General features: G+C 32.1%; 1 protein-coding gene, 1 long non-coding RNA gene and 1 pseudogene across 2 annotated transcripts; all 3 read left to right on the top strand.

Moving 5' to 3' along the window:
• The first annotated feature begins 3,036 nt into the window (after nt 1–3,036).
• On the top strand, nt 3,037–5,849 carry LOC128172283 (uncharacterized). The gene is made up of 3 exons (XM_052838077.1): nt 3,037–3,144; nt 4,414–4,573; nt 5,143–5,849. Exons 1-3 carry the CDS (start codon nt 3,076–3,078, stop codon nt 5,682–5,684), a joined length of 771 nt encoding a protein of 256 aa, XP_052694037.1. The 5' UTR covers nt 3,037–3,075; the 3' UTR covers nt 5,685–5,849.
• Nucleotides 5,850–9,161: 3,312 nt separating this feature from the next.
• On the top strand, nt 9,162–10,269 carry LOC128172286 (uncharacterized). The gene is made up of 3 exons (XR_008242235.1): nt 9,162–9,454; nt 9,630–9,755; nt 10,175–10,269. It is a non-coding gene; the product is annotated as an uncharacterized LOC128172286 (long non-coding RNA).
• A 737-nt stretch (nt 10,270–11,006) lies between these two features.
• On the top strand, nt 11,007–12,595 carry LOC128174241 (uncharacterized; annotated as a pseudogene).
• Nucleotides 12,596–14,446: the final 1,851 nt, after the last annotated feature.

Here is a 14,446-nt window from a genome sequence, read left to right as displayed (position 1 = left end):
GTAAGACATTTTTGTGTTATTTTTCATTGTAACTTCAATTCAATTCAATTCTATAAGAATTCCATATTGAAAGTTTCACTTATTACATGCTCCGACAAAAGTGAAAAAGGGGGTGGGGGTGAGAAAATTTCATGACTTCATAAAATTGTGTTGGGGGGGGGGGGTCAGCCCACCCCCCTCCGATGTTCCGTGCCTATGATGCCAACTTGAACTCGTCCACACATCGGCGCACTAACAATTATGAATATCGGAGCACAAAAATAATGAATGATGAGTCTCAGACATAATTACAGTCAGTTCAAGCATATCTTTTACAACCTATAACATAGCATCGCATAGCATCGGAATCTCATGGCATAGCATTGAAATCTCATAGCATAGCATTGGAATGTCATATCATACAATCTCATTGAATCTCATTCGTCATATCATACCATAGCAGAGCATACAACATGATTTTAACTCGGTTTTAAATGTTTTATTTGGTAGAATAAATGTTCACATTGCAGATTAGTAGTTAATTTGGCTTTTTATCATGATTTTACTTCGAAATGTGCGGAACTTTTCTGTGTATGGAGACGTTTTTGTTACATCCCATAGCATACCATACCATAGCATAGCATACCATATAATTAAGCCTTTCATTTTAATTTATCATAGCATAGCATTCAAATCTCGTAGCATTGCATTGGAATATCATAGCATATCATCATAATTGCATACAATAGCATTGCATTAAATTGTAAAAGATATGCATGAAATGGCTGTATTATGGCGAAAAGTCCTGCCTTATCTCTCAACGGCTGAGATGTCCAAAGGTTTGAATAAACTAATCAATTACCATAGATCCATGCGGAGGGGGTGACATGAAGTTTTTGCCATTCGCTTTGTAACAACCATTAACATATATTTTACTTTGAATCGAATGTTTTAGAAGAAATCTATCAACATAACATACACACTTGACTAGTAATTGTTTTAATGTACATCTAAGGCCGCAGTTAATAAGGCGACACACGAGTTATATACCCTTTCAAGGTGAACGAAATTGCCCAAATGGTTGAAACCCGGGTCAAATCCCAGCGCATAAAGCATCGGTTTATCTTCTTTACGAAATGTTAGATATTGCTTGCTCCCGCTGCCTGCACTTTTTCGAAAAAGGTAACTTTCAAACCTTAAAAATACCTGACTGGCAATGAAATTTTTACTTATATCTAAACTAAGACTGTCAGATATCTAATCTTAATGAATACTCTATACAAAAGAAGGCATTATCTAGTGAAGAAGGTATGAGTATAGATACATGTAGTGAATGTTGTTATATAGACAATACGTATCAGATCGAAACAACGGAAGAGCAAATAAGTGGACAGATAAACAATTTCTTAAACTTTTTTTTCCAAAGGTGTGGTTGAGGGTAGCCGCAAGGGATATTTAAGTTAGCCAGTTAACATTTTTTTTCGTTTTTTTACTATTAAGTCAATTTTACGGATCTCCGATCACATCTCCTCTTGACCCGCGCATGGTCGTTCATGGTATTTAAGATAAATAATGTGGTGAACTGTGCATGGCCTCAGGACCACGATGGTAAGCACCTGTGTGACATATTGGACATTTCTTTCTCTTTTTTTTCTCCCACAGAAATGGTAAAACTGGCATCAAACAATATGCACCGAATCGCATACTTAATTGTTTATAGGTAATTGTTAACACAATGCGAACGATTTAACATTACAAATACAATGATAGATATTCTACCTCATTCAGAAAATATTTGGTTTCTTGATTTTACCGGAAGTTTCTAGGATTGTTTGAGCCGATAACTTTATTATTTATTTCTTTTAATTTAATAAGTTTTATAGTTCAGGATATAAGATAGGATAAGAATGTTTTCTCAACTTTCAGATTATCAGCACTGTCTCTAAATCAAACTGAAAGTAAAAAAAAAACAACAAAATACCTTGTCAAACAGCTGTTAAACAACTGCACTGCACACAATACGACGTTCAAATGTTTAATGAATTGATCACTTGACAGGAAGCTTACCATACAAATACAATCTACATCGCTTATATCAATAAAACTAGAAATGTTTGCAAAACACTTATGCCGCCCCCCTTTCAAGCATATGCGAAGAAAATGAACAGATACTGCAAACAATTTGGAATTGTTTACGTCCAAAGGGCATTACTCTATAAAAAAAATTGCCCGATCGTACATAAAATGGAATATGACCTAGATATTATTAAGATAATATGTATACCAAACATCCTTTTCGTAAGATTAGGCCTTTGTTAATGGTAGGTAGCTAACAGGATGACGGTCATAGTAGTGTTCTTTTTTTTTCCTATCGCGCAACAAGTTAAGATTTGCAGGATTTAATTAAATTAAGGATAATTCTTTTTTCAGGGTTTAACCTATAACACATTTCAATCGTTTTAAAAATGCAAATGGACTATCGAACCTTACTTGAAAAGTAATTATAATTAAGTCTATAGTTTTTTTTCTTATGTGTCCATTATATTTTCTCCCTTATAGTTGTATATGACACCAAATGTACAATGCCATAAACACTGAGGTTTTTTTTGTCTGACGTAATTAAAATATTAAGGTTTGTTTACATTGGCTAAAACATAGTTTACTATCGTATACTGTTTAAAAAGGCAATAAAGTGTACATGTACCTTTCCTTATAAGAGACTTATGTCGTAGTTCAAATGGGACCGTTTTATGAATGAAACTTTGACTTATCTAAATAAAATAAATACTCTATTAATATATATATTGCAGACCCCATACTAAGATCTAAATTGCCATCTTTCAAATGTCAAATACAATAATTTCACTAACTCAATGGTCAAAACCTGTTTAATAAGGTAATTACTTGGTACTTTAGTATTTATGAATTCAAAATTACCAGAGACATTAATCGCAATTGCCGTTAGTTGTTGCTCATTTGTCCCATTAAATCGTTTAAATTCGTTTCACACAATTAAGTGAATTTGCTCTATGTCTATATATATTACAGGTTAAACGTTTTAAAAGTTGATTACATTTTGGGCAGACATAGATATACATGATGGCATTGAAAGAACTGTATCTTTTTATGGCTACAGTATTTGTACTGTCTGGAAACCACAAATGCGTAAGTTTATTTAAGTGTTTTTTTTTCAATTTGCTAAAAAACCTAGTCTTTAGTTTTTCATTCTATCATCATGTTTTTTTAAATTATAAATCAAAATGTATGTAAAACATTGATTTTGAAACGGATGATTACTACATTGCACAACAATTATTTTTTTTTTCAATTTTTGAGTGTACAGTATAAAATACAGTATAAAGTGGTTGTTCTGGTGTTGTGAATGTTAAACTTGACTTTAGTCCATTGAAACGTCTAAAAAGGCTACTAAATGACATTCACCATAAAGTTAAAAAATGCACTGGTGTTTATAACTGATTTTACTCTAGTACATGTAGAATGTGCGTGAAAATATTTTTTTCAAAAATGTAATCGGCTTTCTGCAATAAGAGACACCTTGCAAGCTTTATTTATTTTATACACATTACGCTAAACACTGTTTTTCACTTCTTTGTTTACAATGCAATGACAACTTCTTGTAAATCTTCGATTTAAAGTGTTATACATGTAACCAAGGAACACCATTGTAATGTATTTGACTTAAGGTTTATATAGTTACATAAATAATCAATTTCGTTCGGAATATACTACTAAACATATCATACTTCCTTGCCATTTTGGAAAGCAACAAAACAACGCGATTTATCATAATAAATGCTGGTTTACTTTTGGCATACGGAAAAACATTTCAGCCGTATAAATTGCTTATGATTTGTAAAGATGTTAAAAAGATCATTCGTGTACGAATCCGAGGTATAATCAATGAAGTACACTAAATACGTGAAATTTCTTATTACATTTAATGGCATTAACTTCGTTGAAATGCTTTGTATCGATTTAGCCATATAATATGGGTTTTGTTTTTAATTCTTGAAATCTGCTGTACTATTGAAGCAATTAAATATATACATGTATATCCGCGGGATGATAAAATACTTTAGTAGTTTCACTAGTTTGACTTACAGGACCAATCTTTAAATCACTAACTAGCAAACGAGGTCAATGTCATCAGTCAAAGAATACGCTTTTATACTTAAATATTCGTAATGCGAAAAATCGTACATAGAAAATAAAACGTACAAGGTAATACATGTATCATGTCATTTTTTTTTCAATTCCGACATTTCAGTTCACATTAGTTAATTGAAAAATTAGGCTCCATCTAGAGTTTGTCTTTGGCAAGGTTTGCTAACAGCATTTACAAATAATTTCGTTTTCTACTATTTTGTGTGCTGCTTACGTTTCTGCAGCTTACATTTGAACAACATATTGCAGATTGCAGAAACTGTCCGCAACACTGGGAAGCCGTCATTTCAAACTCTCTCTCTGACTTCCATCCCGTTAAACGACAGCCATACCACCTATAGAGGCGTCTTTCTAGCTCCTCCCGACACTCAGTTTAGATTCAAGGGGGAAATGATAGACGTCACAAAAGGTTTGTCGCTCTATAAACTTTCTTGAGACTTTTTTTTTGGTTTTTATCAATTTAGAATTATTAAATCATCTTGATCAGAAGAGTCTCTTATGAAAATTAACAGTTTTTATGATTTTTTTCTAAAATGTTTAGAATTAGTAGTTAAGGGCTACTAAATCAAATTTCAAAAAAATAGGTAAATCTGATGATTAAGATGTTGACCATTTAGCCATATCGAGAGTCTAGTTAAAATGAAAAAAAGCAATAGATATTCTATCATCTTGCCATCAACAATTATCTACTTTGTTCACAATAATTCTTTAATATTTTATTTAGATTTTGTGTATACCACATATTAAAATCATTTTTGGTAAGATGTTTGTTTTCATCAACTTTAAAATAATATATCAACCGATTCACAGTATTTAAAGTGTTTTGCTCAAAAAACTTCTGTATGGGTTAATTGTGGGGGGGGGGGGGGGGCATTCCCACAAATAAAAATGATTTTACATTAAACTTTTTCATATAAGGAACAGATAAAAACGTTGTGTGTTTTGAAACAGGCATATAATAATTGATTTCTTTTTTAGGCGAAAACAATGTGGTGGAAGCAATTTTGTCAAATAACGATAAAAATGTCAACTATAGATATGGAAGGTGGTTAACTCTGACGTCAGAGTCTAAGCAAGAAACCTTAAAACTATACATCAATAACAACTATAACTTTCGCACCCAGACCTTCGTTGAAAACAGCTGCGAATTTGGAATAGAAAAGCTTCAGAAAGACACACGCACCGAATATAAAGCAACTGTACGAAACTGCGCGGAGAGCGAAAATATTTCAAAATACTTTATTGTTCATCTTCTCGACCAATCGGGGGACCGTATAACTCAAATAACGTCTCGAAAGATAAGCTCTCAGGAAAATGGCCGTATTTCAGAAAACAAGTACGTCAACACTTACTATAGAAGTGATGAAGATGATATTTACTACGCCATATTGGATTATCCCGCCATTGAGGCTGATGGTTTGATTATACAAAGCTTTTCGTTTGTTTTGTATGCTTCAGCGAGATATGACTACACAGGAGACGCCATAGCTGAGATTAAGGCTTGGTACTATGATCTATAAAAACTGTAAGGGCTTTAAAAGAGTAAATCGTTATGAAAAAGACATTATCATTTCGAATGATATATAACCGTTCATTTAGCTGCTTTGAAAATATTTTTGATCACTTTTTTTTTATTTTCAAGAGTAAAATACTTAAATCAAACTATGTCTATAAGTATGGTTGGTTTTTTTTTGGGGGGGGGGGGCGGGGGGGGGGGGTTAATTTTTTTTGGTCAAAGGTGTTTTTAATATTTTTTTTAAAAGAAAAGTGTAAATTACTATAAAAAATCATTTGAACGATTCGCAAATGGGTTGTCTGAAATATACTTGAAGTAATGAAATAAACTAATTTATGCAGCCATGGTCTCTTTATTGTTTTTAATGAATATTTACTTTATTGTTTGGTTCCTCTGTAATTCTGTAACTCTGAGTCATATTTTATAAACTACACATGCATTCCGTGGTCGAATTCGATAAATTGTATTTTTATACAGAGGTGAAGGAAGTGCTTGACAAAATGATTAAATTGATTCAGGAAATAATCTTTAAAAACTAAATGAAATATCAAGGAAATTGGTTTCAGAGGCTGAAATAAAGTTGTTTTTGATAATAAACTTGTTTTACGACACCGGGGATACTCAACATCGAAACAATATTTTATTTATTTTCCAAATTTTTATAAAATTAGAAATGATTAGCTGAGCCTTAGGGCACCAAGAAAGCAGTATTTTCTGATGCTAAACGGATGCAAGTAATTCGTAAACCGGTTCCCATTAGTTAGTTGATGTATTAAGAGAGAGGAGATTAAGTACATTGTATACGAACAACAAAACACATTATGGGACCCAAACGGGGCTTAAACCAACAACATTCAGGCTACCAGTCTAACACCTACATTCATTACCACTTGGTTATGTGATAAAATGAAAATGCTGATAAGAAATGTGGTCAATATCATATTCAGATAGGAGATGCATATGCGAAATATTTATCTAACTCTCTTTAAGGTCGGTAGCGGGTTTAAAATTTTGCGCCCTCTGCGCAGGGTATTGCGCATTACTGTTGTAAAACACAAATTTAAAGTAAAATGTTTAATGATACAAGTTATCATGTAACGTTTTTATTTCCAAAAAAAAATACTTATCAAAAATTTATTTGAAGTGAAATGAACCGTTAGAATAATGTCAGAAGTATTTTAATTTTTTCGCCGCTTCTTCAAAATCGATATATTGTCGTCGGAGTCAACGTCTTAGGATGACGTCAGTTTAGACTCTGGCGTAACAATTGACAATAATTAACGTCGTGCATTTTCTATTACAGCGTCAATAATTAAAATCAAAACTATAATTTGTAAAATAAAAACATATACGCGACCCTTCTACGTTCTGTGTGAGTAGAAATGTATTTTTTCTTTTAATACAAATAAAATTAAATTTGATTCGTTAACATCTTTTTGTTTTATACAATTCTATTATGTAAAATGGCTGGCACGGCACGTTTAAAGGATCAAAATATGAGGACGGATAGCCTAAAAACCATCCGGTCAATTTCGTTTTAATTTGGCAAAAAGTTTACTTATACGTTAACCTTCCATCGCTGAAAATTTAAAGAAAATCGTATGTTTGTAATTTATTAAATATGAAATTGAAAATGAAAACCCTCATTTCCCTGTATAATCCTATATAAAATGTCGGTGATGAATCGGACATACGACAAAAATTTGAGCGCGACAAACAGATAAACTATCCGGTCAATTTACTTTATATTTTGCACATAGTTTACTCATAAGTTGACATTTCACTGTAAAAAATTAAAGGAAATCGTATGTTTGAAACATTCAATAAATAGAAATAATTTATGGTTAATAACCCTCATGAATATTCATGAACTCAAAGCTTATTAATATTAGTCCTGCCTCCATATATTCGAGGCTTAGTTTTACTGATTTATAACTTTGCTTTTTTGTACATGTACCCACTAACAGAGAAAAGGTTTGTCAATCTATGTAAAAGTCATCTAGTTAAATTACGAACGTCAATCAAAAACTGCGAAGACAATATTGCTGTCTATCATATATTGTTCATTAAAGTCATTACTAACATATTAGTTTATGCAATATTTATTTTATTGAAAAACGAAGTTTCACTCCGTTTGATAAAAAGGTATTTTTGTTATCCGAATTTAAAATCAACATTAATAAAATAAGAATAACAAAAGAGAAAACTTTTCAAATATAATGACATAATTGATATTTTGGACTCTAATGAAGCAGTATTTTCAGACGCTTAAGATTCCACAGCAATTTTCAGGTGTCCGAAGCTAACACAAATGACTGTATACAGTGTAGAATTAAAAAATAAAAAAATTGACCGAGTATCGCTTTAAATTATCTATAACGGAATTGAAAAGTTTATCAAAAGCTACATTCAATGCATTTGTGCGACTTCACTTTTTTCACGTGACGCACAAATCGTAACATGCAAATGATCAATATAAATCGCTTCTGTGCAGTTTATTAATGGCAGGTTATTAATGACACTAAATGAGACATATACACATGTACTTTGCTGTTCTTCCTTGAGCTTCAAATAGTTTTTCTGGGTGTTTTTTTTTTCAGATATTTTGCACCATCCTAAAAAAGGGTAAATTTTTAGCAATCAAGAGTGATTAACATAAAATTGGAATAATTTCGTGGGTTCTTCAAGCATGGTCTACATGGATACATGTACACATACAATCTTTATCAATTTTAAAATAATAAAAAAAGAAACTATCATTTTCTGATTTAAAATAATTTGCAACAAATGATAATATCTCACTAACCTTTAATTATATGCGAATTTTACTATGTGAATGAGTAAAAGTAATATACATGTAGGATGCAGACTATTTAGAATAGATGTGACACAAAAATGTATACTCAAAAACAGAAAAGAAAAAGCTATTGAAATTGTTTCAAAAGTACAATTAGACTTTAAAATGTAACACAATAATAAAAGATTATAGAGGTTGCATCATTTTTTAAACTTAAACTACATGTATCGTATCTATTACAAGTAATTACTTAAAATCAACCTTTTGAGCATATCAACTATGTGCCGAACATTATTTTTACCTTATAACAAATTCACAATGCCATTGATATTTTCATTGAACTTGATGTAATTGAAATATTAAGATTAATTTAACATTGTTTATATGTTTTCTTTCCTAACTTAAACCCATAAATAACAGGAAGCGTGATTTGCTTCCATTTTTAAGAGACAGACGCGGTATTACAAATGACGCGGGTAAAGTAAGTTGTGGACTTTGAAAGAACTCTGACTTTTTGATATAGAATTACGTCATTAATTTTAATATGGCAGATGTCAAACTGGCAGATCATTCGCCATATTCCAAATGTTAAATGCAATAATTTAGCTAATTTAATGGTCGAAGCCTTTTTAAGGTGGAAGGCTACATCGTCAAAACATGTCTGACTTCCGTTCGAAACGCCATTGTGTTCCGGATTGATAACATTATGTCGTGGTACAAAATAGCTATACGCCGTTTAATTGAACTCTTCTAACTAAGGAGGTGAGATAGGAATGAAATCACCAAAACGCTTAGAAAATATGTCAATTTTCTTCCTGTTTAAAGCTTTTAACTAACATTGATTATCAGCTGTTTTGTACGGAAAACGTGGAATCTAAATAATATACCATTTCCCTGCTCTGCTGCTATTGGCAACACATTTTTGTCATGTCATCTGCAACAGACGATCATACATATGTGGCGGATTATCGATATAGGTAAGCAGATGTCAAATTTTCATTTAAACTATATATGTATGATGAATATAAAACGAAAGTACCGTAGTACGATCTCTTGAATTGATCCTAACTTCCCAAATTAAAAAAAAACATTTTCAGTAAAAGACTTTCACTGAAACTTTGACATTAAACTAATGTATTTTGATTAAAATAGATACAACTAGGTAGCAATAGCAGTGGAAGCCCGGATTTGCAAGCCAAATGAGGGAAAGACATAATTCTGAAAAGGAGCATGTTTTTCATTTCCACACATGCATGTGTATCACTATGGACATCTAATGTATGTATTGATATGCGTATGGTTGTTGTTTATAATTGCTATTGTATATAAGAAAGAAAAAGGCAATTTATAATATAATTAACTACTAATATTTTGTTCTGAAGAGTTAAATATATATATAAATGCATTCATCAATAATATGATTTTTCAGCTTCAAACATTATCATAAGCACTACTTATCTTATATCTACATATTTAGCATAAACTTGTTCCTTTTTTAATTTTTCTTCGTAATTTTTATTAATTAAAAAATTGATCCCAAGACATTTGAGACCATGTAAAATAAAGAAAGACAACTCTTAAACAGGATCTTTCATACCAAGATTTTTGCAATAATTAAGTATTTCCTTTAATTTTTCAATTTCATTCAATTTCTTTTCTTCATCCCATTCACCAACGAATATTGTTTATATTTTCAGGTTTTTGTGGGATTTTGTCCAGCAGTTTGCCTTAAAAGAATTTTTTTATATTTTAGGTTCATATTTATGTGGATTCCAATAAAAATCATTCAAACTTCATTCATGATTTTTTTGTTTTTCATTTCTAAACTTAATAACATTTCACTTTCATAAGAATTTTAAAACAGGAATGTTTAAACATTTGATTAATAAGGGGTTATCTGGAACCAGACTGATATTTTCAAAATTCTCTAGAAAATAGTGTATTGTATTTTGAGGTATATTATTGTTGAATACTGTGCTTAGTATTGGTAACAAATGCATGCAACAAAAAACTCCTACACTTATTTGGTGTAGAGATCAACCTTAAGCCTGTTTAAGCATTTCGAAATTCGAAATTAAAAATCATGCATTATCTTCGTAGATTTCATTCATTCATTTACAATGGTTGAACACAATTGAGTAATTAAGCAATTAAATTAACTATAAAGATGGCAAAAGATAAGTTTTAAAAATTGTGTAAAACGAAGTCAGCTATAGATATACATATTTCCATTGACAGGACGTTATCATTTCATTGTTAGAATATTCGTTGGGTCTAGAAACCACAAAACATTTTTATTAAAGGTATATGTGGCGTATTTGGAGTAAAATTTTTGACATGAGTTTGAGTAAATATTTACATCATGCTTGATATAATTATACGTTTCACCAACTCTGGGCCCACAAAACATGTTCTTTCTTCAGTTATTTGTCTCTAAACTTTGCTACACGTCTAATGAATATTAATGTTATCCGCCATTTTTTACGCCACTGCGCATGAGCGCGGGAAAACCCAACATTGAAAAACACGATGGAAGAAGAGGTAAGTGTAAAGTTTGTTTTCAATATAGAATCACCTTTATCATGTCACAAATTAGATAATTCTTATATCAGATGTCACTTGAACCATTATAAGTCCGTTATTGATACATGTAGAACGATATGAATTGCTGGTTATGTGTAATAAAGGCGAAACACGATTTTAGCGTCATCGACAGTGTAAACAGAGTTAAACTATGGGGCCCCCTGAGGGATACATGTACTGAAAGTTTTTATCGGTCATTATTTTCAGAATTTAGATTTAAAATTGCTTTTTTAATATCGAAATAATATTGAAACTGCGGAGTAGATATTTTAAATACATTCAATATTTATATCTATCTGGATTAATACGCTTTTTCACAATACGTAATGTATGTTGAAACTGAAAATGAAATATAACTTTGATGTCTATAGATAAGTACTAGTGGAAGTTCAAGTCCTGTCAGACGACCAGGTTTACGCCAGATAGCTGAAAGGTTGGAAAGCGATACCAGTTCAACCTCAAGCCCAGTCAGAAGAGGGAGGGGGAGAGGAAGGGGGAGAGGAAGGCCAAAAGGAAGAGGAGCTTGAGGCAGTGGAGCAAGAGGCAGAGGCAGACGAGCAGACACATAAGAAAGAAGAATGCACAGAGGGGATGAAGCAGCTGATGCTCTCTCTGAAAGAAAACGTATTTTAGAGGTAACACACACAATGCAGTTTAGGGGGTTTTATTGTGTTTTTTTTTATAGAAACAATGTTATACTGTACTCCTTTGCACCAATAACCATGATGAATTGGGAACATTTGGTTTGATATTTATCAATCCATTTTTTTAGACTCGGATTGAAGGAATGACAAATGAAGAGAGGAAAGATCTCCTCCTTAAAGCAGGAAAGAAGCATCCCAGTCTGTTTATGGAGCTGATTGAAAGAGTTCCACATGGTGGATATCACCCACAGCCTGGAGCAACTTCTCCGAACTGGTGTTCCTGCATGAAATGCAGAGAAATGCCCACAGCAGTAGAGAGGGTCTGTTGTGGACGCCCCCCCCCCCCCCCAACAGTTGTCAATCTGACTTGCCGGTAATTTTTTCTATGAGTTAAATTCCATAAGACATAACAGACTTCATTTTTCACCTCCCTCCTCTTTCTTTACATCTGTATAATTGTCTAGTTTTTTTTTTTCTCCAGGACTTTCGCCTCTTGGTTCTTGATGAACTAGTTCTGCAGATGGCAAAGCTATATAGACAGGATGCATTAGCCCTTCCTGTAGATGATGATTACTACAAAGGGAAAAGACACGCGGCCTATCGACAATTTAGATTGTGGCACCATGGGCGATTAGGAATTGGAGTAAGAAGAGTCATTCCAAGTTGTTGTGTATTGGCAATTAGGGACAAATTTCCGGACCAATTCGGACAGTATCATGGGTTTGTCCCATCACGGTTAGGATAAACCAAACTTGTGTATATACTGTAGTCCTTAATTTGTGAATTTTATCATGTCCCTTGAAATTACTTATGTGTATAAATCAGAATTGGTCATTTTACTACCACAGGGGCCAAGCCCATTTTGACATTAATTTCATCTTTATTTATGGTTACATTCAAATAAGTACTTCATTCAATAAGTACTTGAATAATTTATATCACTTACAGCAAGTAACTTTTTCCCCAGATTTTTAGCAGCGTGCCAGATGGGTTGAGGAAGCAACTGTCATAGTTGATTGTCCAGCTTCATATCTACAATGTAATCAAAATCTAATACTTCATAATGAACATCAATCTCAACATATCCAAAAAAACAACAACAATTTTCCTATATATTATAGGTAATATCATACGAGAACGATACCATACAAGATATACAAGTACAAGACTTGTTTATAAAATTGCACGGTCCCTTTGGGGGCCCCATCATCTCATCAAAAGAAAATATCGTTTTAAAACGCTTACAAATATTGATGTTACAATGCTTCAGAGGTATGCGATGTATTTGATATTTTTCCTATCTTCAAAAAAATTCTCTGTACGGAAATCTATTTGTTCTGAGAAAGAAAACACATAAATGGAATAGGCATATCATGTACACGAACCTGTCCAGCAGGACCCCTGCAACTTCATGGTTGTAGTTTAGGTTCAATTCAGATTTCAATCGATTCCACCTTTCAATGTAGTCTCCGATAAAGATCTTTCCTTTATTTCTGTCTTTGTCAGCCTGTCTTTTTCTCTCTTTTCTTGCTGAATCCGTCAAACTTATCGGTCTGCCCCGCTTTCTCGTTGTCGCCATTATTGTTGACAGACCGAGAATGATGTCACGTGACCCATTTAAAGGTGGGGTTTATTCAAATCGTTTGTATTTTTTTGCGTGCCGGTAAAAAATAAAATACACTTCTTTTATTTATCGTATCTTTGTTATGCGATTGACTTAGACAACGTAATTAATGTGAAAGTCCTATCTTTGAACAAAGTATTGAAGCAAATAATCAGATCTCCCTAATGTTATTCATAAAAAATACGTCACATATACCTTTAATATTCAGCCGTTAACTCCTTTTCATATTTTCACATCTTTCAACCATTTCATTCTAATATAAAACAAAATGTAAGTAAATAATAAATATTAATAAATTTGGAAAGAAATACAAAAATAATTTTATTTACAGTTTTATTTCTTTAATTGTATTGTAAAATGTATAAGGTGTTGTGCCGTTTTTGAGAATGTTAGTTGAGAAGCTTTGAAAGGTTACCAAATGACAGTTGCTACAAAGTTAAAATATTTACTTAAGTTTGCAGCTTGTTGTATTTTAATCATAGGAAGTGCATGTTCCAAATTAAAAGCTTTTTATTTTTTAACTGGAATTGGCCGAACAGAATTATATCCATTTAAGGCATCATATAATCTTTGAGCACACAATATTTTGTAGATTGCTAAATCTGTTCATTTTCTCATTAAGCTTTTAATTTGAATTGTTTCACTTTTATTAGTTTGTGTTCAGTTTGAAATGCATCTCCAACGAGTTAGTGTGTTTTTCGGGCAAACTACATGAATTTAATTAAAAGGTTGTCTTCTTCAAAACTTTGTTGTAAACGACCTAGGAAGTCATCATTTTGAATTGTTTCGTTTTTTACTGTTTTTGAGTATGTGGATTACTTTTCAACAAGTGAGTAAAACAACATAAACTAGATTGTTGAGACTGATCGCAGTCTCAAAAAAGCTTTCATTTTGAGCTATACTAGCTGTAGCTTTTCTTTTGGTGGTGTTGAACCTTTTGTACAATTCTTATGATCAAACTGTAGTGCTTGGCTTTTTTTTTCAGCGAACGTTTTTGTTATTTTGTATGAACTCTCATGTAAACATATTTAATACAATATAAATGCCTAAATACAGTTCATTATTGAATGTACTATATTAATTGTAAGTACGATTATTACAAAACATCCTGTATTTAT

Source organism: Crassostrea angulata, chromosome 2, assembly GCF_025612915.1.
Source record: "Crassostrea angulata isolate pt1a10 chromosome 2, ASM2561291v2, whole genome shotgun sequence".
Classification (NCBI taxonomy): Eukaryota; Metazoa; Mollusca; class Bivalvia; order Ostreida; family Ostreidae; genus Magallana; species Magallana angulata.
This window is presented reverse-complemented; position numbering and strand designations above follow the sequence as displayed.

What these genes read in the sequence shown, in the direction of transcription:
- LOC128172283 (XM_052838077.1), top strand. Translation starts at nt 3,076, where the DNA reads ATGATGGCATTGAAAGAACTGTATCTTTTTATGGCTACAGTATTTGTA. An exon ending in TGTCTGGAAACCACAAATGC is followed by an intron (nt 3,145 to 4,413) that starts GTAAGTTTATTT and finishes AACATATTGCAG; the next exon opens with ATTGCAGAAACTGTCCGCAA. An exon ending in AATGATAGACGTCACAAAAG is followed by an intron (nt 4,574 to 5,142) that starts GTTTGTCGCTCT and finishes TTTCTTTTTTAG; the next exon opens with GCGAAAACAATGTGGTGGAA.